General features: G+C 38.4%; 1 protein-coding gene across 1 annotated transcript in view; it reads right to left on the bottom strand.

The window, feature by feature from the left end:
* Nucleotides 1-2,153: 2,153 nt before the first annotated feature.
* Nucleotides 2,154-27,906, bottom strand: part of LOC149167713 (semialdehyde dehydrogenase family protein) — a 79,629-nt gene continuing 53,876 nt past the window's right edge. Inside the window, exons 5-11 of the mRNA XM_089433110.1 lie at nt 18,750-18,836; nt 18,593-18,637; nt 18,332-18,427; nt 18,082-18,183; nt 3,214-3,300; nt 2,846-2,913; nt 2,154-2,740 (exon numbers count right to left, since the gene is read on the bottom strand). Coding sequence (XP_089289236.1) covers nt 2,659-2,740; nt 2,846-2,913; nt 3,214-3,300; nt 18,082-18,183; nt 18,332-18,427; nt 18,593-18,637; nt 18,750-18,836 — 567 coding nt within the window. The 3' untranslated portion in view covers nt 2,154-2,658. The remainder of the gene's footprint in view (nt 2,741-2,845; nt 2,914-3,213; nt 3,301-18,081; nt 18,184-18,331; nt 18,428-18,592; nt 18,638-18,749; nt 18,837-27,906) is intronic.

Raw genomic sequence — 27,906 nt, 5'->3', positions numbered from 1 at the left:
GGCATCTATTAATTGAAGCTCTTCAATCTTGTCTGCAAATCTGGTGTAAATTCCATCAGCCTACGAAGTCCCTTTTTTTCCTCCTGGCTTCTTATCATGTTGAAATCTCCACATATTATTCGTAGGCTACTAAAAGCATTTAGGTGAGTATTGTTGAGACTGGAAAGAAAAGCTTCCTTGTAAGAGGATGGTCGATCCATAAACATTGGTGAGAGATCCAAAGGTAGAGGATCCAATACCCTAAAATCGAGCAATAGCCACCATCTAGGAGCTGCTAAATTGCTGAGATGAACAAAGTTTGGACCGACCTTACGCACTTTGACCAATTACCATGTTGCCCTACTAGATATTCTACGTGACTAAATGTAACTTTGAGCACTTGTTTTCTTAAAAAAGAATGATGTCAGGGTTTTCCTTCTTTATTTTTTCTTTGAATTGCTTTTGTTTATTTTTTCTTTGAATTGCTTTTCTTTAGTATGATAATTGAGTCCCCTGATATTCCATGACATAATCCACAGATAAAACTTGGTTGGGGTGAAGTAGATATTTCTTCATACAATCGTTGCCTTACCTAAGTTGATGAGATGGCCTCTACACAATAGTCCCCTCGTAGAGGGGAAGAAAACCAATATGACATCCATGGATAAAGAACTCAGCACCATATATGGTTCTAAGATAAAAATAAACATCGCTCTGCTCAAAAGCATGAAAAGAATATGTTTGGCACCGAATAGTCCAACGTGATAGGTTTGCACATGGTTACAACCTTTTACAAAACAAATTTTAACCACAAATAAATAGATTGCTAGCAGACATGGAGAAATTACTTACACGTGAAAAGAATTATCAAATCTTGTATATGGTTTCAACATGATAATAAGCAATTTTCTGTTTGAAAAGTCAGTGGTAATTTCGTTAAGTTATGGACATAACTTCCCCCATCCAGTAAACACCTTGCACAACCAAAATATCAGGAGTACATAGCATACAAGAGGTCTATGGGTGTGCATGTTAAAAACAAATACAGAATTATTAATGACTACTTTCCAACCAATCCAACCAATCTCTTAAAACTAGGCAAGGTAAGAAAAGATTGAAAATGATACATTTCACTCAGAGGAAAACATTATCTAGAAAGGAATTATTAACAGAACCAAACAAAAAGACAACCAAAAAAAGGATCCAATGAAAACAACGATGTCCTTACTAGACATGGTAAAACTTCAGCACAAGAAGTTTGATGTTTCGCAAGATTCTGGGCAAGACAATTTGTATATCAAAGTTACATGGCAGGTATTTATGGCAAGTTTGTCGGGTGCTTAAGGTTTTCCATTGGGCAATAGGTACTATTTTAAAAACATTATATACTTGAAGATACATACTAGGCATAATATAAAGAAAGGGACTAATATTATTTTTCCAAGGAAACAATCCTATTGGAAAACCCAAGGACACTTCCCCCACATTTACAGATGGCATTCATTTCAGCATACATTGCTACATCTCACCCTCTGGGACCCAGCCATGGACTTTCATCCCCACAGCCACCTGCTGCTGAACCCATTGACCCTTACCAAAGGAATCAAACCCAGGTCAGCAGTAGGACAGCATGGTATTTAAATTTTAAACCAGCTGAGCTTTCCCTCGGGGCTACAAAGGGATTAATATATCCACAGGCAATTTTTCATAAATCAATGATATTGGAGAAATGTTGTAAGTTTGTAACTATGACCAGAGAATTTACCAACATAATCAAAATGAAGATTACACAACAAAATATAATAAACCCTCTGCTGTTGCATTTTTCCCAGTAATGTAGATGAAATAAACTTCTAAACGTACAGGGCAATATTTCTTAGCGATGGGACCACATTGACCTATAGTAATTCAAATTTCAAACACTTAGCTATCACATGGTCTGCACATTGAAAACAAATCCAGATGTGTGCATACTGGAAGTGGAGATTACTGCAGCAGGTCATAAACCGGTCATCACTCTAACTACTAGTTTCAAATTTCACTTAGTTACATCAGAGGTAAAAATTAGTGTCAGGCACTGATCCATAATCCTGTAAATTGCAGCCATCATACTTTTGATATCCTCGATTGTTTTGAAACATTCTAGCACTCACATAAAGTTTTTAAAAAACATGTAAAATAAATATAAAGCATTAAGAATGAAAACTCGGAAGAATTTCCATCAAAACATGTTACACGAGAAACACAGAGCAGTCCTCTGAGAGAGAGATGGCGTACAATCACATCACTCTCTTCCATCAGTTTTTGAATTTCCATTTTAAACGAGGTCCACTATATCCCCAAAAAACCATTTCACAGTAGAATGGTTATCCTCAATATACTCTCTTTCCTCCGAAGTAAGCCATTTGTTACCAGTATCATAAGAACGAGGTCCACTATATCCCCAAAAAACCATTTCACAGTAGAATGGTTATCCTCAATATACTCTCTTTCCTCGGAAGTAAGCCATTTGTTACCAGTATCATAAGAAGACAAAATTGAGCCAAGAAGCTAATCAAATGTAATGCCGTTCTTAAATGCTCTATATTCATACAAGAAAAATCTCTTCTGTGAAACAAACTACTAAAAGAACTGAATGGGATAACGAATCATCAAAATATTATTCACTTCCTAAAGTTCTTATAGTAGCCTCTCTGCAATTTGTACTGCATTTAGAGCAGCTCCCTTGCGTATTTGATCCCCACAAACGAAAATATCCAATCTGATCATCAAAATATGGGTTAACATGTCAGAAATGATGAAAGGGTGAAACAATAATACTACATGACCTATTTTATTGAGAGGCGTGCGGCTGATGAAGACATACCCATAATCACCATTTTGAGAAGCATCTCGTCTTATCCTACCAACAGCAACATCATCTTTATTTGAAACCTGTGAAACAGAGGTCAAATTTGTGTTAAAGTCTTACAAACCAAAAAGCTCTGGGTAGAAAATGCCATTACTGAAGGAAAGGCCAACCATGAAATTCTAGTGATCATCAATAAAATTTTAATTTAGTAATTTTTCATTAGAAAAGTAATTTATAAAATTGACGACCAAGACCATCTTACTTTATATAGATATCTAAAATTATCAGTATATAACCACCCAGGTAAATAATGTAAAAGATCAGACTGATCTCTGCTCATCAAAACTTCATAACATTAAAAATTGTTGAGGCCAAGAAATGACCTCAAGGGGTGTGGGAAAGATATTTGCAGCTCGATCATCAATGACAACGACCCCATGAGCCTTCTTAAGAATCTCTCTTGCAGTATCCTGCATATCAACGTTGCAATACTCATCAGCCAACATCTCCCTTATGTGAAGTCAGAAACAGTAATATCTACAGTATCTGAGATTTACATGTTGTTTGCCATTTTACACTGAAAACACAAGGCATATGGTTCCTTCAAGTTGAAATTTGACATATAACCGAGAAAGAAACAAAATGAATCCACCATTTTAATTAAAAAAAATTGCACAATCGAAGCATCTAAAATCCATAATGAATCAAATCATTACCCAATTGTGTAGCAGTTTTGTGAGAATCATTTATAGCATGAAAACTACCACAGATTTAGGCAGACAAATTGCAGATAGGCACTTTAAATGCAATTTGACAACACCATTGACCAAGCCATCGCCTTTCCTTTCTTTACCCACTTCTAAAATATTAATTAACATCAGTGCATAATCAAACTTGAATTTGAAAGGTAAATAGAGAATGTTGCACTAATTAACAGTGGAACTAGATAGAATAGATTGACATCCTAACAGGAACTTTAATGTATGGCATCTTGACGGTTGAAACAGCTAATGCGGTTTGTTTCCAGCAATCAGAGACAGGCAGTAACCATTTAGCAAATTAAACATGATGAGTATTATTGACAATGTGAATATTAAACATCTCTAAACAATCAACTCCTAATATAGGTATTCAAGAAAGTCAATTTAAAAATACATATTGCAAAGACGGTGAACAAGTATCAAATATCTGCTGACAGTAGATTTTAAGGAAATCGTCACATGAAAGCTTTGCCCATGTTAAATTATTCTGGAAGGTTGAGTGAATTTTCTTGGAGATCAAGTAACCAGGTAATGAAGATTATCAGACACTATTAATTATACATGAGTATTCCCCCAGTGAGATTTAACTTGATTTAAATTTTTAAGTATACGGTAAGTGCACTATTAACACAGAACATTAAAAGTAAGACATCTAAATGGAGCCTCCTCTGTAGACTGTTGCAATGGAACTCTAGAATCTGTTGAAAATAGTAGTGTGAAAGGTCTTCTTCGACTTGTGCCTTAGTCAAGAAGAACACAAGCAGTCTTTCTTTAGCATGCACGAGTTCCTAAAACTTAGGACAAGTTCATGAAGCAGTTTAACTCATGCGTATAGTTGGAGGCTTCGTTTGTTTGTCTCCTAGTGCAAGTTAGATTTGGAAAAGGACAAATGACAAGTCTCAATGTTTATTTGTCGCTAGGACAAGTTACAAGACTCAGTTAACTAGTCAATCACAAGACCGAGTTCTAAAAACTTAAACTTGCCAGATTAGATGGGTCGAATTGCTTATAAGGATGACAAAGGCACATCTTTGTATTATTATTGTGAACATGAGTTTGTGTGAAAGAAACTTCTTGGTAGGAGAGCGTGCAATTGAGAAAGGGAGGAATTCTTGCCAGGATTTGCGCTCAGAAATAGGAAGAATTCCCTATAGAATAGGAGCCACTATTGCACTAGGAAATAGGGCTCAAGCTGGGCAAAGATTTAGGGAGCAGGATCAAGCCTTCAAGCAGAGTGTTTCAAGATATGTCATATAGGGAGAACAAGTGTGTTGTCTATTGAAACAAGATTGTTTTGTAAGAGATCTATTGCTCAAAACTCTATCAATAAATTCTCAAGCAAAGAAGTGGGTTTTCCCAGTTGGGTTCCCAGGAAAAATTTATTGTGTTCTTGTGTGATTGTGTTCTTTATCTCTGCATATTCTTTTATTTCCGCTGCTTATCTATGGTAGAGAAATTTTGTCTTAATGAAAAGAAACTAGTGTTCAGATTGTTCATTATAGCAGTTGCAGAATTTCAAGGAATTTCTACATGGCATCAGAGCAGAGATCAGAATAAAGACCAGCACTAAGATCAGTTCATGACCGGCGTAGATCAGTCGAGAAGGATAGCGCTAGATTGAAGAGAGTTCTTTGAGCAAGCAGGATGGCATTCCAAGGATTGAGATCAGACCACTGTTTAGAGGGAGCCTCTAACTTCATCTCTTGGAAAGGGAGGATCACGATAGTGTTGGAGGATAATGGGATGAGAGAGTTTGTCAAGAACACAATTCCACCACCACAAGATCCCCAACAATTGGCCCTACATAATAAGAATGATATCAAGGCAAGGAGGATTATTCTAGAAGGGGTCAAAGATCACATAGTTCCTCATATCCATGAGAAGAATACAGGTTTTGAGATGTTCAAGACTATTTTAAATTTATATCAGAGTTACAATGATAGCAGGAAGCTTGCTCTTAAGGAGGAGCTAAGGAGTATCTGGATGAAACGAGGAGAGCCCATCATCACATATCTTATGAAGTTCACTCAAGTTTGAGATGACCTAGGTGGTGTGTGTGTCACTATATCTGATCATGACCTTCTAAGTTTTGCCTTACTTGAACTTCACAAGTCTTGGTATGGCTTTCATGTTGTTATCAGTGGGAGAGAGAATTTTCCCAATTGGGAAAGGTCATGGACTGACTGCATTCAAAAAGAGATCCGGAGAGGGACCAGGGAAGGTAGATCAGCAAAGACAGATGACGAGGGGAATTTTGCTCTTGCAGACAAAGCCAAGGGAAAGAAAGCCAAAGAGAAGGACGAGTCCAATCAAAAATGCGACAAGAAGAAGGATCTGAGCAAGATCAAGTGCTTCCATTGTCATGAGTTTGGGCACTATGCTACAAGTGTTCAAAACGAAAGAAGGGATCTGGTAAAAATCGTGTTGCTACATCAGCTGAGGTAGATGGGTTTGCTTCTCAGTTTGAGAAAGGCTTCTCATTGATAGCTTGCATGGCAAACTTAGTAGGTAGCAACACATGGTATATTGATTCTGGTGCATCCTTCCATATGACCGGAAACAGGGATTATTTCAGCCCATTGGAGGAGAAGGACATGGAGGTTCATATTGAGCTAGGAGATAATGGAAAGTACACAACCAAAGGATTTGGTACTGCCAGCTTTGAGAGGGAGTATGGGAGCTCTCTTCATCTCAGAGATGTTCTCTATGTTCCATGGCTGAAGAAGAACTTGGTTTTAGTGGCAACCCTTGAGGACAAGGGATCATCTTCAGCAGAGGTAAGGCATAACTCAATCGCCTAGCTTCTGGATTAGTGAAGCAGATAGGTGTGAGGATGAGAAACCTGTACAGGCTACAAGTAGAGACCTGCGCAACCTTGAGCAACAAGGCAAGTGGTGAGCAGAGTAGAGATGTTGGAGAACTTAGCCACAAGCACATGGGACACTTGCATCATGGGGCGCTAAAGATTCTTCAGCAAATACCCACAGGACTACCAGCACACAACTTTGACAAGAATCGAGTGTGCAAGGGTTGCACACTTGACAAGTATGCCAAGACTTCTTTTCAAAGACAAGACAACAAAGGCAAAGGTATTTTGGAGTTAGTGCACTTAGATGTATGTAGACCCTTCTCTTCTCCTTCTCTTATGAGACACAGGTATTATGTTACTTTCATTGATGATCATTCTCATAAAACTTGGACAAGGAAGAAGATCAAGTCAGTGAGGAGTGATAATGGGGGAGAATATGTCTCCAATGCCTTCAAGGAGTTGTGTGCGAGGGAGGGCATTAGGAGGGAGTTGATAGCACCCCATAACCCTCAATAAAATGGGGTGGATGAGAGGAAGAATTGTGGTATTGTTGGAGCAGGCAACGCCATGTTGCATGATCAAGGACTGCCTATCTTCTTGTGGGTAGAGGCATGCAACACTACAGTAATTTTGCAGAACAAGAGTCCACACAGGGTGCTCGGACAAGTTAGACCAAAGGAGGCTTTCACAAGCAAGAAGCCTGATGTTTCACACTTTTGGATCTTTGGCACAAAAGTTTATTGCCATGTATCTAACGATAGCGGGAAGAAGTTGGAGCCCACGCAGAAAAGGGTATATTTGTGGGATACAGTGAGACAACTCAAGCATACAGGGTGTATCTACTAGGACTCAAGTAGACAGTTCTCATGCGAGATGTGAGGTTCGAGGAGGACAGAGCTCTGAGGGAGTCCCTAGAGCGAAAGCAAATAGCAGTACCTCAAATGGAGGAGTTACTCACTCCTAAGGAAGAGCCTCAAGTAGGATCACAGACAGAGTCTCAAACAAGGGGCAAGAGGGCCGCACAGCAGGATGCAAAAGAGGATGATAAGCTGAGTTGCCAAGAAACGCAGGTTCAGGTATGAGAACGGGGATGGGTACATCACTTTTTGAAACAGGGTGCATGGGTTTGTCAAGGGTTTATATATATTATATTTTATATAAATAATATATATGAAATTCAGATTATGACTTTTCAATTTTAAAATCTTCCAATTTACAAGCCATGTCATCACTCATCAACATCCATGTCATCATGATCAACATCACTAACCTCATTAGTCAACAGGCTCTCTAGGGAGGGATCACTCTCATCTAGAGGCTCCTGCTCATCCATAGCAACTGGAGGTAGCTCAATAAGACCATCTGGTTGTATCTCCTCGTCCACACATGCAACATCATCTATGTATTGGTCCCATCTCTTGAAAGGACCCTCCTTGTACCCTGGGTCTTTCTGAGATATGAGACGAAGTGTGTTATGAATGTAGACTAAGTTCTCAGCCTTCTTCGATCCCAACCTGTTTCTCTTCACTGAATGGATGAAAGCATATGTGCTCCAATTCCTCTCACAAGCTGAGGAACTAGCTACCTACCCAAGTAATTGTATGGAAAACCATTAATGGAAAATTTCAAAATTGTTAGGAGAAGGCAATGTTAACTTTTAGGTATGTAAATTAGCTTATTAATTAATTAATAATTTAATACAATATAAAAAACTAGCTACATGTCTGAGTAATCATATCGCAAATTGTTGCAACTCAAGAATCATGTGAACCAAAGACACCTCAGCCATGTGAAAACTGGGGAACAATGCACCCTTTTAAGAGGTACTGAGTACTTGTCACAAAGAAAGAACCCATTTTAATTTTCAGAGTATCAAGTTCTCCATACTTGAACTGGCGTCGGAAGGGTGCCTTTGAGAAGAACCCAAACCAGCTTTTGGTACTTAGGTGCGCATATCGGGTACGGGTACGAGTACCCCACCCCTAGGTTCGAGTACCCCTGCGTCACAGATGATGACGATAGACCAAGACAACAAAAGGCACCTACTCAATTAGAGACTCCTAGCACAGGGAGGAAGAGAGCCAAGTGGGTTGACAGATTGATTCAGGACGCACAAGACCATGTTGAGACTCCTAGCACCATGTTCACGCAAAGCAAGCAGCCACAGAGGTACACAGGATATATGGCACTGATAACAGAGTTGGTGTACACTGAGCCTTCTTCTTGGAAGAAGGCAACTTCTCAACGAGTTTGGCAAGATTCCATGGTGGAGGAGTTTTCCTCCATCATGAAGAACGATGTTTGGGAGATTGTGCCACAACCTAAGAGCAAATCAATAGTAGGCCCATGCTGGGTGCACAAGGCGAAGCATGGAGCATATGGGAGTGTGGAGAACTACAAGGTCAAGTTTGTGGCCAAGGGCTTCTCACAAATTAAGGGCATAGACTATGATGAGACATTTGCCACAGTAGCACGATATTCATCCATCAAGAATATTCTAGCACTTGCAGCCATAGTTTTCAAAATTAGCGGATTCATTAGCCCTGGCCATCAAACTGGTTGAAAACCCCGCTTTTTTGAGCAACACACCAGTTTTTTGGTTTGGCTTGCCATAAACCGACCAGTTTATGAAGGACCTAGCTATTTTTCTCATGAATCAGCCGATTCCTTCGTAAACCAGTTGGTTTATTGCCATGCCAACTATAGACCCCACATAATGCATTTTGTGAGTTTTGATGTCATTTTGAGGGAAATTTGGGGTTGTTTCTCTCCAAAAACAACCCTTCTAAGAAAAGCATGCCTCCCCTCTCATTTACCTCACACATATCAACACTAGCAATCAATGGTAATGTTAAATTCTTAAAGTAAAAGTGACATTTTTTTTATTTTTCATTTTCATCCTTTTACTTAAATTTTTAACATTACCATGAAATGACTCGAGATGTTTGAGAGTGGTTTCGACCTTATTGGATTTCATATGGAGAAACTAGAATTTTAGAGTTCACTTAAAATTCAGTAGACTTAATGGTTTTCAGAATTTCATGGTTTGGGGGTTTGCAATGTTTCCATTTGATTCTATCATGCGTGAGGGTATGAGATTGGCATTTGATCAAGCACATGAAGCCCTTTAAGAACCTTGATGTTGGTGGCATTGATTTTTGACCTTTGTAGATGTTAGTAGTATTGATTGTTTAACTCCTCTACCATGGCCTTAGCAAGAATGTACCCTTCACTCAAAGGAAAATAATTGGTTAGGGATGCTAAGATTTTTCTACCAAATAATAAGGTTGAGGAGATGAACCCTTCACTCAAATGAAAATCACTAGTTAGGCATGTTAAACTTTTTCAATTTCTATCATATTATAAGGTTGAGAAATCCAAGTGAGAAGACTTTGAGTGAGATGATGTTTATATATCTCTTGCTGATGATCCCATTTTTAGTAGCATTGAATCAATGATGAGTTTCATGAGTGATCATGTTGATCAGTGATTTGTAGTTTTGATGTCTATTTCTGCTGCTACTACTAACACTACTACTAAGGTTGCAGAGGATTTTTAGGAGTCCTCAAACACTCAGCCAGATTATTTATATCGCTCATGTTGATGATCCCTTGTCTAGTAGTGGTGATGAGTTTGATCATGATGAGAGTGATCATATTGATCGTTGATATCTAGACTTGTAGTAGACCAGTGACTCCATAGCCTATAACCTAAGTAACCGGATTCGTCCTAAACCCCCTACGAATCTGAATCCTACGAATCGGACACGATTCGCTAGGAATTCGAATCCTAGAACGGGACACAACGTGTCCGTACGGGAACATCGTGTCCCGATTCTAGGATTCGAATCCCCTAAAATGCATTCTGCGGACTTAAAATACACATTGTTCCTTTTCTTTTTCACCTTATTTCTCATTCATTTTTGCATAGTTTGAGCTGTGGGCAAGGAGCTAAGGGTTCGGAGCAAGGAGCTAAGGGTGTGGAGCGTCATCTTCCACACCAGCAGATGCAGAGGCGACTATGGATACAGGGGAGGAGGATGCAAAGGAGAGCGGTGGTGACCATGATGATGAGGACATTGATGTTGATTCTGATGATGACTCTGAGGATTGATGACTACCTATTGCCTTGAGGCTTGTATACCTATAGTTGTTTTATATTTTCTATTTCTATCAACACTACCTATGTAACACATTTTGATTTGATGACTTAATGAGAAAACTACAGTTGTCAGTGTCTTTATCTTACTATCTTGTAGTTGTAAGTTGTCTTTCATTTATGAATTATGAATCATGATTTATGTGACCACTGACATGTATTTGAATTTTGTATGTACTATGCATGCTATAGATGAAGATCTATGTTTGAAATCAATGAATTTGTATCATTAATTAGAATTTGTGTAAGAAATATCTAATTTTTAATATATATATATATATATATATATATATATATATATATATATATATATATATATATATATATTTTAAATAAAATAATATATAAAGAATCCTACGTTTCCTGTTCCGGGGGGTCAACGTGTCCAAATCTAACACTTGAATCCCCGTATCCTACGAATCCCGAATCCCCGTGTCAAGTGACTTAGCTCATAACATTGTTTTTGGACTCTAGAAGCCATTTAGAGCCTCATTGATTATGTATTTTGTTGCTGATATGTATTGCACTCGGTGTGAATTTGATATATTCACCTTTACCTTGTGTACAAATGAGCAAACTTTGCATATTCTATCTCTATTGGTTTGGAATCATTGTTTAAAATCTTCAAAATAGTTTTCTTTTCAATAAAAACTAATTATTTCATGTAATTTTTAAAGACTAGTTCATTGAGATCTTACCAGTCCCAATTTTACAGGTTTCGGTTTGAAATCCGGTTTGATAGGTGGACCGGTTCAATCACCGGTTCCAACTTTTAAAACTATGCTTGCAGCACAGATGGGGTGGGAGATCCACCAAATGGACATGAAGACAACATTCCTCAACGGAGTGGTTGAGGACAATATTTGTATGGGGCATCAAGAGGGGTTTTAGCAGTTCAACAAAGACACACGTGTGCAAGCTGAAGAGAGCTCTTTATGGGCTCAAGCAAGCTCCGAGAACATGGTACACTTGTATTGACAGCTACCTTCGAGGATTGGGCTTCACTAAGAGTGAGGTGGATGTCAACCTGTACTATATCATGGTTGGAGGGCTTTTGCTCATTCTAGTTGTTAATTTTAGGTATGTTTTATGCTTAGAACAATTTATTTCAATTTTTCATTTAGCTCAATATCAATCACAGATTAGCAATCACATCAGCATGATAGTAAATTGCAGATAGGACATAAACATAAACATTAGAAAACAAGCCAAGACAAGAGGACACAAGATGTGGAGCCAGCCAAGGACAAACCCCAATGTGGGGAAACCCTTGATCAATTCTTCTTATGTTCTTCAATAGTTCAGCAGAAAGAGAGAGATAGTGCATATACATCAGAAGTCAACATTTTGACTTGTCATAATAAGAGCAAAGATCTTCTCTAAGAAGATGACACATGAGGTAGTTGATCTAAACTCAGGTGAAGGCAAACTGCTTCAACTGATCCTCCAAGGTGATTTCATCACTATGCTACACCCGTCAATGTGCTGCACCTCATCATCATGTTGCACCCGTCACTATGCTGCACCCAGTCACTAAGCTGCTCTCATCACTGTGTTGCTCCCATCACTGAGTTGCACCCAATCATCACGTTGTACTTATCATTATGTTGCACTTATCATTATGTTGCACTTTCATTGTCACTATGCTGCACTTATCATTATGTTGCATCCATCATGCTTATGTTGCACTTATCATTATGCTGCACTTTCATTGTCACTATGTTGCACCACTTGACACGTCTAGAAACCCTCATCACCGTTATGATACCGAAACTACTACAGAGATATCATTTTGGATCTCCTTCATTGTCAGTATGTTGAGACTCTAGTACACCTCCTTATTATTATAAATAGATTGTAACACTGCTTCCTCTCCTTATGTCGAGATAGTGGGATTGTGACTGTCTTATTATGAGATCACCGAGATGCATACATAGAGTTCTGAATCTCACTGTGATATATTCAAGATTCTGTCACAGTTGTGCCGAGACTGTTAGGGCTAGTGTAGGATTCGAAGATCCCTTTCTTCCATCAAAAGATAATCATCATGCTTCCTTTCGTTGAGATATGCACCACTGAGGAGGAGAGCACTACCCTCTCTATCACTATGATCATCACCGAGAATTTGTTGTTTGTCTAGACTGCTACAGGAACACTACCGAGATTCATATGCCAAGACTTGCTCCTTGTCATGCGAGATCAGGCTGACTTAATCCCAAGATTATCATCATGAAGATTATGTCTTTGTGATGAGCCTTCTTATCAATGTGATGATCATCGTCTTTTAGGACAGCGTTTATATAGCTCCTTCCTTGACAGAGAAGAGCCCTCATTCATGACTGCGTTAGGAGGCTTCTTCATTAATGGCTGCGTAGATCCTTCTTTCCCATGACAGCATCTAGGGCATCTCCTCTTAGGGCAGCATATCATCTTAAGATCTCTCCTCCCACCAAAACCCAAAGACAAGTGCAGAGGAAGAGATCACAAGAGGTGTGTTCCAAATGACTTGCAAGCCACCACTTTTTATACTAAAACGTTGAGGACAAGTGGGAGCAAGTTGGTTGCTGGCCGACCTTGACGAATTGTCCCATAACACAAATAAATTCATATCTCCATGAATACATGTCAGAATAGGATGATCTTTAGATCAATCCTACACCTCTCGACAAGAGGAATCCAAGAAAAATATCAACTGCCATGAATAAGTAGACCCACATGGATTGCTAGGGAGGAATTGCAACGGAAAATGAGATAAAGGATATGGGGCTTATGCACTATTTCCTTGGCTTGGAGGTTTGGCAAGGTGATGCTGAGATCTTCGTGGGACAAAGGAAGTACACTACAAAGATTCTCTGGAGATTTCATATGTAGGATTGCAGGCCCATGGCCACGCCTCTAGCCACACATTGGAGGAAGGTGGATGTCGGTAAAGCATAGCAAGTGGATGCTATAGTATATTGGCAGCTCATCGGGTCATTGATGTATTTGGTCAACACACAACCTGATATTTGTTTTGCAATGAACCAGCTGAGTCAATTCATGATGGAACCGACCAAAGTTCATTAGGTTGCTGCAAAGCATGTGTTGAGGTATCTCAAAGGCACAACAGATCATGGATTGTGTTACCAACAGGTAGATGAAGTGAGGCTTGAGGGCTTCACAGCTACAGAATGGGTAGGGAGCTCCACTACTAGGAAGAGTACTTCAAGTGGCATCTTTAGCATTGGATCAGCAATTGTTTCATAGAGAAAGAAGCAGATATCAGTTGCACTCAGTTCAACAGAGGTCGAATACATGGCTACTAGTTTGGCAGCATGTGAGGCTTTTTGGATGAGGAAGTTACTTGTGGGACTTTTCAGATAGAGGATGGAGCCCACCGTGATACATTGTGATAATCAAAGTTGCATCAAGCTCTCTAAGAACCCAGTGTTTCATGATCGCTTAAAGCATATCGAGATCAAGTATCATCATCTCAAAGATTGTGTGCAGAAAGGGATAGTGAAGCTACCATACATTCCAACAAAGGAGCAGACAACAAATATCTTGACCAAGGCATTGGCAAGAAGCAATTTTGTTCATTTCAGAGATAAGTTGGGAGTTGTACAGAATCCCTTCCTCACTAAGAGGGAGTGTTGAAAATAGTAGTGAGAGAGGTCTTCTTTGACTTGTGCCTTAGTCAAGAAGACCACAATCAGTGTTTCTTTAGCATGGACGAGTTCATGAAGCAGTTAAACTCATGTGGATAGTTGGAGGCTCACTGTGTTTGTCTCCTAGTGCAAGTTAGATTTGGAAAAGGACAAGTGACAAGTCTCAATGTTTATTTGTTGCTAGGACGAGTTACCAGAGTCAGTTAGACTTAGTTAACTAGTCAATCACAAGACCGAATTCCAAACATAAACTTGCCAGATTTAGATGGGCCGAATTGCTTATGAGGACAAAGGCACATCTTTGTATTATTATCGTGAGCATGAGCTTTTGTGAAAGAGACTTATTGCTAGGAGAGCGTGTAAGGAGAAGCCTACACGCAATTGAGAAAGGGAGGAATTCTTGTCAGGATTTACGCTAGGAAATAGGGCTGCGCAAGGATTTAGGGAGCAGGATCAAGCCTTCAAGCAGAGTGTTTCAAGATTATGTCAAGCAGAGAGAACAAGTGTGTTGTCGATTGAAATAAGATTATTTTGTAAGAGATCTACTGCTCAAAACTCTTTCAATAAAATCTCAATCAAATAAGTGGGCTTTCCCAGTTGAGTTCCAAGAAAAAATTATTGTATTCTTGTGTGATTGTGTTCTTCATCTCTGCATAATCTTTTATTTCACTGATTATCTATGGTAGAGAAATTTGGTGTCTTAATGAAAAGAAACTAGTGATCAGATTGTTCTTTATAGCAGTTGCAGAATTTCTACAGAATCCTTTTTGGATCAAATTACATCTGCGCTTTTGAGGTTGGAAAAAACAAAATCTAAGGTCCAGAATCTATATAAATGTCTAGCTTGACTGAATTTATCAGTTTTGAAAATGTATGATATATCATATATATCTTTCAATATGACCTTGCAGTAGATATTGTTTATCTTTAGAAAATCTAAAATGCATTTACCAATCAACATAAATACAAAAACAATGATTCTAACACCAAAGGAAAGTTGGATTGTTCGAAGAGAAAGATGGGATAGGCAGCCCCAAGTAGTACAGAGGAAACAGGATTGAGAATACATACAATGGTCTACTTCAGGTAAGCTTGTCCTACCTTGCATACATATTGTTTATCTTGAGAAAATCTAAAATGCATTAACCAATCAACATAACCACATGGTAATGACACTAATGCTAATGGAAAGCGGAATTTGATAGAAGAAAGAGATTGGGACGGGTGGCCCCCAGTAAGGACAAAAACATGCAATTTTGTACAGGGGACTCTAACAAGTTGGCCACTATGGAGAAGCATTTAATTCCAGGCCCTTGGGAGGAGGTTAAGGGACATGGAGGATTGCCCAGGATCCAGCATTCACATTTCTGTATGTCTTGTTCTCTATAAGCATGCAGTTCAGCAAGTGGACAGGACATTTCACCACCAGAGGGAAAAGGGTAGCAAAATCCTCCAGCGGCTCAGTTTAAATTTGAGATGTCACGGAGGCTCGAGAGGTTGTCAAAATAAGAGAGCTGATATTTGACTTGCGCAGGATTTTGGAGACGTTACAATATCCCCCTAGCAATCGGAAGAACAATGGCAAGAGATGGGGAGGAAGTGTTCAGGGATTCTGGAAATAGATTGTGAAGAGTAGTAAGAAAGAAGGGAAGCAGACCAAAGTATACCAGTCTGGTGCTTTAGAGAGGAGGATTGCTTGTTCGAAGGGGCAGAAGCCCAGCTCTGGACTAATCAGACCAGTGAGTTAGGAAATAGTGGCAATATTGAAAAGAACTAGATGACAATGGTGAGGACTTTCTATTTCCTGCTGGACAGAGAATCCAGTGAAGAGAATAGCAGCAATGGCCCAAAGGGAGGTAACCAAAGGATTTCTCAGCCCCATTTTGCTGATTTCTCTAATGCCAGCACTATGCTTACGCTGTATGTAAGCAAAGGAAGGAATCACCAAGGAATTGTAAGAAGAAGATTGTATTTGTAGCTGTTTTTCTCAGCTCAGTAAAGCGCATTTTGTAACCCTCTTGAGTTTTTGTATTTTGTCAAACCTCAGAGTATGAGGTTCACCGTTCAGCAGTTGAAGTTAGTAAACCTTCCTACAATCAATTGCCGGCAAATATGCTCTTATCTATAGACAGGAAGGCAACTAATAGGATCTACAGATCCAGCCTCCCTGATACCTTCGTATAACTTATTATTTGTAATATTAAAGCTTTTTAAAAAACAAAGGGAAAAACGTCACCCTGAGGTAAACACCATCTACTTTTATTACATACCTTTTCACAGAAACAAAATTAAGTCTAACTGCTCTACATTCTTTCCTTTTTATCTGGAATCTGGTGATACAATTATTGGTGACATCACTATTTTTTCGTTACTTGATATGCATTTTTGAACACGTAAACAGATTCAGAGCCCGAAAAACTCCTGGGGCACTCTGTCTCTACCAGGGTTGCGGGGGAGCGCACCCCCCCTCCCAAACCCGCTCCCAAAGCACGCTCTCTTCGGGAGCGAAATTTTCGCTCCCTAGCTCTTTTTCCAAAAAAATTTTCCAGTAACATTCCAAATGCAATTGTTTTGCAAAGAAACAAATAATTTTTGAGTGGGGCAGCCTAATGATCAAGCCTATGGCCCTAGTATTGATATGCGATTCATGGTAATGTTAAATTCTTAAAGTAAAAGGATGTCATCCTTTTACTTAAATTTTTAACAATATCATGAAAAGACTCGGGATGTTTGAGAGTGGTTCCGACCTCATTGGATTTCATACTTAGAAAGTAGAATTTTAGATCTTATTCAATATCCAGCAGACTTATCAGTTTTTCAAGAATTCAGGATTGGGGGGGATTACAATGTTTCCATTGGATTTTGTCATGTATTAGGGTATGGAACTCATATTTAATCAAGAGCACCAATCCCTCTATGTACCTTCAAGTTAGTGACATTGGTTGTCAAACTCCTCTATCATGACCCTACTAAAAATGTACCCATCACTGAAACAAAATCTTGACTTGACATGCTATGTTTTTTCTATCTTATGTTAATGCTTAGAGGGTGATATTATTGGCAAAGATATTGATTTTAGAACAAGACTCAAAAATTAGACATTTCTTGTGGCGGCAAGAGGCCCAAGCATTAGCAATGGATAATAGATTTACTTGTCTTTTCTAGTTTCTAGTAGTTTTTATAACTGTTGAATCTTTCATATTTATTATGATATTTTTTGTAAACAATATATGACAATTTAAGTTTGAAGTTTGAAGTTGGCAATTATAACTCATTGGTAATGAATTATGAATATGATGCTTCATGAAAATTGAAAGTTGTTTCATTTCATTTCATTTTATAACATTTCATTTCATGTTACATATTCTTTGTTGTAATGGTTACACTTAGCTTACAAGCACAACTTTGGTGATCAATGATGATAAATGTTATATATTGAATTTTGAAAGCTTGAAACTTTAAGATTGATGAATCATGAGAGTCAATATGCTGTCTGTTACTAACTTGTGGACATGGTTGATGAAGATTATAACTTCTATATGATTGATGTTATATGGTTCAGTCTATGTTTTTATGCTTTTTATATCTAATTCATCATTCTACATGCTTTTGTTGACATATATGCATCAAAATATATGAAAAATATATATTATTTAAAAATTCGCTCCCAAACCAAGAGCTTCTGAAAATGTCACTCCCGCTCCTGCTCCCAAGTAACCTTGGTCTCTACATATTTAACAACTCAAATCTGCTCTTCCGACTTTTCTTGGCCAGATTTCAAACAAACACATCGGAAAATATGCCAGTAGAAGAGCAGAAGCATAGAACATTTAAACTTTGGAGTGTGCTAAAACTAAGTACTGCTAGGCGCATTACCTCACTGAGTGACTTCTCAAATTCCAAATTTATACTCTCTGCATGTGCCCGCATTACTGGAACCCGTACACAAGTGGCAGTGACTCTCACATCTGGGTCATTCTGCAACAGTTTCAGCATAAGTAATCTAATGTGCAATAACTTCTTTGCACTTCAATAAGGAAACGGTAGATATGTCAACAAATTTGAACATAGTCACATTTACAGACTAAACATCTTTAACATCAGGTGTTGATGTAAAAATACTCACCCAAATTTTCCTGGTCTCTTTTACTAACTTCAGCTCCTCCTCATTGTAACCATTTGGGAAGACTTTTGAGTTGTGTGAAAAGAGGTTGAATGCATACTGAGAGACAATGATATTAGGAAAAATAATTTGAGAAGATTCAGAAATTAACATATAGATTATAATCTATCTAATAATCACAGGCCTTACTTTCATCCTGGAAATGAACTTAGAAGTGTGCATTAATAATTGTGTCAAACATTGGGCATTGTGAACTAAACTGACCTGTTGACTGAAGATTTTACAGGTTGGCTCTTTTCCTTCTAAAACCTGATCACATTCCAAATATGGAAATACAAAGCCACATGTACATCAAGCATTGCAACAATCTCTATATATTCAGTATTAGCAAAAGACTGGTGGTAAGATGCAGAGAGTAAACCTCGCGTGTTTGCTGTTCAAGCTCAGCCATGGCTGCTGCGCCAGCTCCACTAGCTGCCTGATAGGTGCTCACGACCATTCTTTTCACCTATCAAAAATTACCCAAATTAATAATACAAAAAATGAAGCACACGTTTTTGTTATGAAAATCCTTTTAAGGGATTGATCAACCATGATAGAAATAAACAGTTCTATTTTCTTTCAATAGAGCCACAACTTGGCTTGTCACTCTTCCCATAGCTCAACTTAACCTAGTGAACTTGAGAAAACTCATGTTGCATGGATTGGTATATGCACTACACTGAACATCAAATTTAATTGATGGTTGAGACAGGAAAACCATTAGTGAATGTAGATATAATTTTCTACATGTTTAAATGGACAGAAGTTGGGATAGTTGGGTCTACTGAATCTGGAAGATCCACCCATATACCGAGATCTTCAATCAAAGAGTGGAAGAGATATTTCACAAAGAAAGAAAGAAATTCTACTAATGTCCCCAGTTGACCAAATTACGTCAACAGAACCCAAAATTACATCAAGTGACAATGTCAATGCAAGAGTGCCTCAAGCATCACGTTGGAAAAAGGTACCAAAACAACAAAACAAAGAGATCCTGTGCAAAAGGAGAAGAAGAAAAGCACCCTAGACAAGAAGCAGAGAGCAATCCTGTGCAGGAGAGGAAGAACAGGCATTCCTGTAGCAGAGAAGCTTGGACAGATCACAAGCAAAGCCAAAAATAAAAGACTTTGATCCCCGGAATCCGAGGAGAAGCCTATAGCCCCATCAAACACCATTAGAACACCAATGTTGAGCCCAAGTCACATGGTTCATGTTCTTGTTCAAATTCAGTCAAATAAAATGCAATTAAACTGTGTAGCAATAAAGTTTGCCATATAATGTCAATTGAGGGTAGCTCGAGTGGTTGTGAGGAACTCCCCACCTAGGTTCAAATCCCACTTTATCACATGTTTGCTCCAGGGTTGCAAACATGCCAATTTTATCACGAAATCGTGATTTTTTGGACTAGACATTGTTTGCCAATTTTTACCGACTTTTTGGTGGTATCTTAATTTTGCCGATGTTTGCCGATTTTTACCATTATTTTCTCGATTTTTATATTTGTTTGGTTTTCTGAACCCTTGCCGATTTTATTCCGATGCCAATGTCTGCAACATTGGTTTGCTCTTAGTGAGCCAATTGTTGATGAGCTATATATGATCTAATCATGAGTTGTTGACCATGCCTTGTGCCCTATAGAATTTAGGGTTTACACTAGGTACTATACTCACAATGAGGATAAGTGCCTACGAGGTTTCCCCGTGACATATTACGTGGTGGAAACCAAAAAAAACATTTGCTGTATAATTTGTCATATAATATATGTGCTTATATATCTATAGTTTTAACTTTTAATCAATTTTTTTTTATAAAATATACAATAAATATGTAATGTCCTCATCGAACTAATTGGCCCAAAGAGAGCACGAAGTAGCCTATCTAACCCCGTAGGCTATAGTCATTTGTAAAGGGGGAACCCATTGTTTGATGTTACTGGGGTAACATTAAATAATTTGGGGTAAATGGAGGGAAACTTGTTAGCCCCTCAAGGTAAAATTAGAAGGGAAGCCACCAAAGGGAATCTATAAAAAGGAGAGAGGAGAATCATTTTAATCATCATGGATTGTGGATCTTTCTGATTTTTGAGCTGAGGCTCTTGGAGGGTTTTAAGACCCCTTCTCTCTCATTGGTTTCGGTGGTGAAAGATTCCACCCTAGCCAATCCCTTCTCTCTAATATTTTTAACATAATCTCTGAGGCAGCATTCTCAAACCCTGATGATGGATCCCATTTGGGATTTGAAACGTTGGTATAAAAATGTTCATACTGTGGATTCTCCGGTCAATGGTTCAAAAGCATTCATATATTTGTGGCAATGAGGGTTTCTAAAGGAATAATTCTGTGGAAGCAAGGGTCTGGCATTTTTTCTGGGCAGTGAATTATCATTCAGACATCATCTGAGCTAGCAGCCCATCTACAAGTACTCATCTGTAGCAGCAAAGGAATTCAGAAGCTCATTTGGACAGCAGATCAGCTCAAAGGATCCCTCTGTGACAGCAAGGGCATGAACAAACCCTGCTGTGGCTGCGGCCTATCCCTGAAGGGTTCTTTATGGCAGCGGCTCAGCCTGAAGGTCAAATCTGGGATAGCAAAGTCATTTCTGAAGTTCAGTTGAAGGCAGCAGATCTGTCTGAGGTGGCATTCGTGGCAGCAAACCCTCCTGAGGTCTGGTATGGGCAGTGAAGGACTGTTTGGGGCAACGTAGGCTGAATCAATGGTTGCTGGAGCAGTGGCTTACCTCTATAACATTTTCTAAGGAAATCTGTGACAGTGCATTAAGTCTAGGGCTTGATCTGGACAGAAGATCACCCCTATGACATTATCCAAGGCAGGTCTGTGGCATGAGGTTTTTTCGTAGCATCAACACATCTCTGTGGCATGAACTGTGGCAAATGAAGTTTGGCTGATTGGACTATCGCAGCAAAATCTGGCTGATTACTGAGACCGGTTGTAACGTCAGACCAAGAGTATTAGGACAGTAGGGTTTGCTGATGCAATAGCAATTGTTGTGAATCCAAACTTTAGTGTGAAATTGGACGGACTGTGGATTTATAACCCATTATGTACTGTTGGATTGGCTTCAAGTTTATGAGTTGTTGATGGAATTAAATATTAATTACACTGTTTATTGCATTCAATATTGTCTCTGTCTGATAAAATTGAAAGAATACTGTGATACTAGTTAAAAAAACAAATCTGGCCATGTGCTCTTTTCAATCCTAAGGGTAATTTTCCCCCAAGGAACACTACAAAATATTATATATAGATATTTTGAAACCTACTTATATAAATATAACATTAAGATAGCCCCAAGGGTTGGCTCATTCAGTTGATGCCATTATTGTGAAAGCATTGTGTATTCAGGCACACTATGCAGCACCCCGGATCAATTCACATGAAGTTAGACGCACTAAATCTATACCCCCCACATTACACTGAGTACCATCCTCAAAATGGGAGGGAAGTGCCTAGAAGCTTCTTGGGATTTTATTTATGGGGAATATGAAAATATAACATTTAGATTATATATTAATATAAGTGTTACCAGACTCGGCGAGCACTCGCGAGTCCAAGTCGGTTTGGCATGGAGAAGACCCAATTCAAATTTGGGCGAGTCAAACTCGCGTTGACTGAGATTGACACGCGACTCTACAATTAAGTGTGATTCCATTCTCGACTCGGTGATTCATGCAATTTTTAGATTTCACGCGGTGATTTTTTTTGTGATTTCACTTTTTGCAGCACAGGTTTGGAGTTTGGATGAACCAACAAAGAATTGAAGCTTCAACATTCATAGGGGCAGCAGCACATTGGAGGTCGAGCGGGTTTAGGTAAGTTCACGCAAGTTTGGAGTCTGGACGAACCGACGAAGAATCAAAGCTTCAACATTCATAAGGGCAGCAGCACATTGGAGGTCAGGCAAGGCGGCAGCATATTGGAGGTCAAGCGGATTTAGATAAGTTAGTTGTAATTCCAAAATTTTTGCAATTTAGCAACTTAAATTAGAAGATATTAGGTAAGTCGTAGAAAACCCCCATATGGCCAGCTAATAATGTCCATGGTCAGTGAAAAGAATCCAAGCAACAAGACCATTGAAAAAAAGGGGGATCAGTGGATATCTCATTCTGACAATAGTGGATTGACTATGTTTGTCAAATGAAGAGTGGCCACTTTTGAGAGCACCAGGTTACAGTGTACAAAAAAAAATTTAATAAAATCTTCTTCAAAAAAAAACAAAACGAAATTGTTTATCCTTCGCCCACTAGGAATCAACCATCGTACTTTGAATTTGGTACACAAAATGTTAGTTTGAGGGTGTAGTAGTGCTCTTTGTATGGGGTCATGGCTTGGACTTAAGTGATCAAAACAGACACACACACATTGACAATAGAATATCTGGCAGCGTATCAGCCAACATGATCTAAGTTTGTGCTATCAGAGGGCAAGAGAATTTAAAGGCAAAGTGATCCCCATCTGTTTCAATGGTCTTGCTGCTTGGATTATTTTCACTGACCATGCTTAGAAAACCCCCATATTGGATTCTTTTCACTGACCATGCTTTTTAATAATGCCTACTTGACGTTGACTCTAGCATTTTAGTTTTTCATATTTCTAGCATATTTTTGGATCATTTTTAATTTTAATTTTTTATTGTCTTTCACAAGATCCACAAATTAAACACAAGTCCAAAACAACAACAATGCCAAGGGAAAGCGACTTTGCTTGGGCTTATTGAGACAAGATTCTCGGAGACCCTAGGCTCCTATGTAAATTTTGCAAAGGAAAATGTATTGGAGGCATTTATAGATTCAAGTACCACCTTGCACAGATACCCGGCCACGATATAGGTATCTGCAAAAACGTTGACCAAGATGTCAAACACTAAGCAATCTTGGCCCTTGATATGTTGAATGAGAAAAACGCCAAGAAAGCAAAGCAAAGTGTAGTAGGAACTTCTGGAGCGGGCCATTCTTCTTCCAATACCTCCCTCTATTGAATCCTCAATGTCGGGCCCAAGTTTCCCATACATGCCTCAAAGTCCAAGTCAAATTCAAGGCCAAATGAATCCTCCTGCATTCATCACTGGAGGTGGAAACATAAACACTTTTTTTGCACCCTGCACAAAACCCGATTCTCGACCTACCTTGGATGCCACCAGTTGGGAAAAAATGTCCATAGTCAAGCAAGAAAGGCCATTGCTAATTTTTTAAACTATTCTGACATACCTTTCCACTTCACCAAAAGTCCTTATTGGCAAGCAATGTTACAAGAAATGCTGGTCCTAAGGGCGTTTTTGAGCTAAAACGAAACAAAAATGCGCAAACGCGTTTGGTACAGCCTAGACAGTGGAAACGTGTTTCAGGTCATATTGCCATGTTTCATGTGGGGGAAACATGGCCCAGTATGGCATGAAACGCGTTTCCAGGTTATACAACCAAGTTTCAGCGACAAAGTGACTTTTTTTTCGATTTTTCGTTTTTATTTATTTTATTTTCTCTCCCTACCAATTCAAGAGTGATAGAGGGAGCTATTGAAGATTGGAAACAAAATTTTTCGAGTGGGGCAGCCTAATGTCCAAGCCTATGGCCCTAGTGCATTAGCAATTTTGAAGGATTGAAGCCTTGAATTTTTCAATTCTCTCAACTCTTTGAAAAAGATCCTAAAGCACATTTGTCAAAAGTTGTTCCGCCTCCTACATATCAATGGTTGGGTTGTGGTTTATTGCATATTTATAGCCCTAAAGTAATCTATCACTGTGAGAAAGTTTTGAAAATTATAAGGCCAAAGTATGGTTATCCTAGTGGAATGAAATAGAAAACTGAAACAATGCATTGAGCCATGCAATGTTTTTAAAAAGGCGAATGTTCTGGCAATGGACTAATAGATACATATTTACCTCTGATTGTTCTGCAGTTTGACCAAAATTAAATCAAGGGTTTTGAGACTTCATTAGGGGAAGATTTCTTGAAATCATCTCCAGCAGTCTAGGTAGAAGCATGAGACAAACCGTCCTGTAACAAAGGCACAAACTTGAAGACATTTGTGGATCAGTTCATTGGCTTATCATTTAAGAAGCTATGATTGGTTGCAGAGAATTGGTATTATTGTTGTTGTAGTCTAGTGATTGTTCTTGGGCTGAGGTAGAAATGAATCTTGGCATTGGTGGCTAAGTATGAACTTTGTATCGGACAATGCACTGGATGCCATTTTGATATAATGGATATATTCATGAGCCTACTTTGATCATATGTTGTCTTCTCTCTATATTCTAAAGCTTTGTGTTTGGAAACATGAATGAAAATCTTTAAAATTATGTTTTTTATAAATAAAAAAAATATTTAATGTATTTTTTACAACGACTGAGTCATTGAAATCAAACCGGCCGAGTTGATACTGAGTCGGAGTCGGAGCCGACCCTTAGCCGTTTCCGAACCGGAGTCGGAGTTTTAAAATATTGTCGTTGATATGCAGTTCATATTAATGTTAAATTCTTAAGTAAAAGTGACATTCTCCTTTATCTTCATCCTTTTACTTAAATTTTTAACATTACCATGAAATGACTCAGGATGTTTGAGAGTGGTTTCGCCCTCATTGGATTTCATATGGAGAAAGTAGAATTTTAGATCTCACTCAAAATCCATCAAACTTATTTGCTTTTCAGGATTTCAGGATTTGCAAAATTTCCATTGGATTTTGTCATGTACTAGGGTATGGAACTTGTATTTAATCAAGAGAACCAAGCCCTCTATGCAAGGGAGACTCCCAAAAATCAAAAGCACCTAGGGTACTAGGGTATGGAACTTGTATTTAATCAAGCGCACTAAGGTCGTTCGACTATGCAGGAGGAGACTCCCAATCAAGCACAAGAGAAGAAATTAGAGATTTCTCGTGCCTGATTTTGGATATTGGTATTTTCATTATGTGATCATTCATGAGTAAATGTGATGTAAATTTAGAGACTTATAGTTTATGCATTGACATTGGACAATTTAATCATAATGTAATAAATTAGAATGTATCATGTATGCTTTATGATTGCACATATTTCTTAAATGTTCTAATATATATATATATATATATATATATATTGCATTTCCCCATTTCCAAAATTTGGGGGGTTCACGTTTCGTACCCATACCCTCATTTCGGAAACTCGTACTCGTTTCCCCGTATCGTGTAACTTAGTTGGAAAGTTATGATTGATGCAATTGCTATTGCAAGTCTAGGGTTCAAAGCCCCTTCATGTGAGAGCCTTAGGGCAGTTTTTTAGTTAGATAGTGTCGATGATGTCATGCTTGTGCTATCTGAGTTTCATTCATCATGGGTAGAAGCAAAGTGCATCATCATGAGTGATGGATGGATAGATAGGAGGAATAGAACTTTAATAAATTTCCTTATATTTTGTCCATCGGGTACAATGTTTCTCAAATCATTGGATGCCTCAACCAATGTTAAGATTGCCCAACATATTTGTGAAATGATGGAGTAAGTCACTCAAGGAGTGGGATAAGGACATTTACAAATTGTCACCAACAATGTAGCTAATTATATGGCTGCTGGTAGACTTTTTGAGCTTAGTCACCCCGCTATTTTTTGGACCTCTTGTGTTGCCCATTGCATAGATTTAATGTTTGAGGACATTGGTAAACTTCCTTGGATACATGAGCTTGTGTAGAAGGCAAAATCCATAACCAAATATCTGTACAATCACACTATTGTCCTAAACACCATGAGAAAATACACTAAAGGTAAATAAATTGTTCGAACTACAATGACCAGATTTGCAACAAATTTCATATCTTTGGAATTTGTGGTTGAGCAAACGATAAATACAAAGAGGATGTCCTTAGGACCTAAGTGGATGGCATCTAAACATCCAAGACCCTCTAAGGCATTAAAATTGCAACACTTGCGTTTAACAATGGTTTCTGGAAAGATGTCGAAGAGATTATTGTTGTGACAGAGTCCCTTGTTGGAAAATCAAAGTTCTTGTAGATTATAGATGACTTTCATTTCTTGATAATTACTTATAATGTTAATTGGCCTTTCCTTACTTTTTATTTCTTGTTCATCAAGCAATTATCAAAACAGTGAAGATCACAAAAAGACAAAGTACACAAGATATAGGCTCCAAGCTAGGGCAAAACCCCTCCAAGGGGAAAACCCAGAAAGAATACTTCTCTTCTTATAGAATCAATTCAAAATGAGACTTCCAAGACCCAAAGACCAAAGCCAAGATTCCTCCCAAGCACCAAGTCAGCCCTTCAACAAGATCTTTTTCAACCAAGATGAAATCTTCCAAAGTCAACAAATATCGAACCTCTTCAAAGTCTACTCCAACTAGGTCTCGGCCTCCACCTCAGATTTGCAATTTTGGCCTACAATTTCCAACCCTATAATTAGCCCATAAACCCTACCTTTTTGCATGTGTGGATAGAATTAGGTCTAATTTCGTCCTTCCTTCCTTCACTATGTTTTCTTCCTTACCTTCTTGTCCTTTGCACTTGCTTTTCTTCTTCTTTGATTGCAAATCGAACTTGTTGTGCTTGATGATTCAAAGGAGTCGAAGTTCCTTCTTATTTATAATCTTCTTGAGGGCTCGAAGAGGCTTACTTTGGGTAGAATTCTCCTTTGTAGGGTCGACTTGATCTTGGAGAATAATTTGGCATACTAAACTTACAAATAATAGTTTCCTTTTGATACAAGTCCAAATGGGCCTATAATGCATGACATAAATTCTTCTTTGACTCACAAAGGCCTAGATGAAATATTCCTTGGATACATGAGATTGTGGAGAAGGCAAAATCCATAACCAAATATATGTACAATCACACTATTGTCCTAAACACCATGATAAAATACACTAAAGGTAAAGAAATTGTTCGAACTACAATGACCAGATTTGCAACAAATTTCATATCTTTGGAATTTGTGGTTGAGCAAAAGATAAATCCAAAGAGGATGTTCTTGGGACCTAAGTGGATGGCATCTAAACATTCCAAGGCCCTAGAAGGCATTAAAATTGCAACACTTGTGTTTAACGACGGTTTCTGGAAAGATGTCGAAGAGATTATTGTTGGACGAAGTCCCTTGTTGGAAAATCAAAGTTCTTGTAGATTATAGATGACTTTCCTTTCTTGATAATTACTTGTGATGTTAGTTGGCCTTTTATTACTTTTTATTTCTTGTTCATCAAGCAATTATCAAAACAGTGAAGATCACAAAGAGACAAAGTACACAATATATAGGCTCCAAGCAAAGGCAAAACCCCTCCAAGGGGAAAACCCAGAAAGAATACTTCTCTTATTATAGAATCAATTCAAAATGAGACTTCCAAGACCCAAAGACCAAAGCCAAGATTCCTCCCAAGCACCAAGTCAACCCTTCAACGAGATCTTTTTCAACCAAGATGAAATCTTCCAAAGTCAACAAAGATTGAACCTCTTCAAAGTCTGCTCCAACTAGGTCTCAGCCTCCACCTTGAATTTGCAATTTCGGCCTGCAATTTCCAGCCATATAATTAGCCCAAAAACCTTA

The sequence above is a fragment of the Pinus tabuliformis genome, chromosome 5_1 (genome assembly GCF_031772625.1).
Source record: "Pinus tabuliformis cultivar Carrire ecotype Pingquan chromosome 5_1, CPIR1, whole genome shotgun sequence".
Classification (NCBI taxonomy): Eukaryota; Viridiplantae; Streptophyta; class Pinopsida; order Pinales; family Pinaceae; genus Pinus; species Pinus tabuliformis.
Note: the sequence above shows the minus strand (reverse complement) of the source record. Positions and strands in the feature narration are given on the sequence as shown.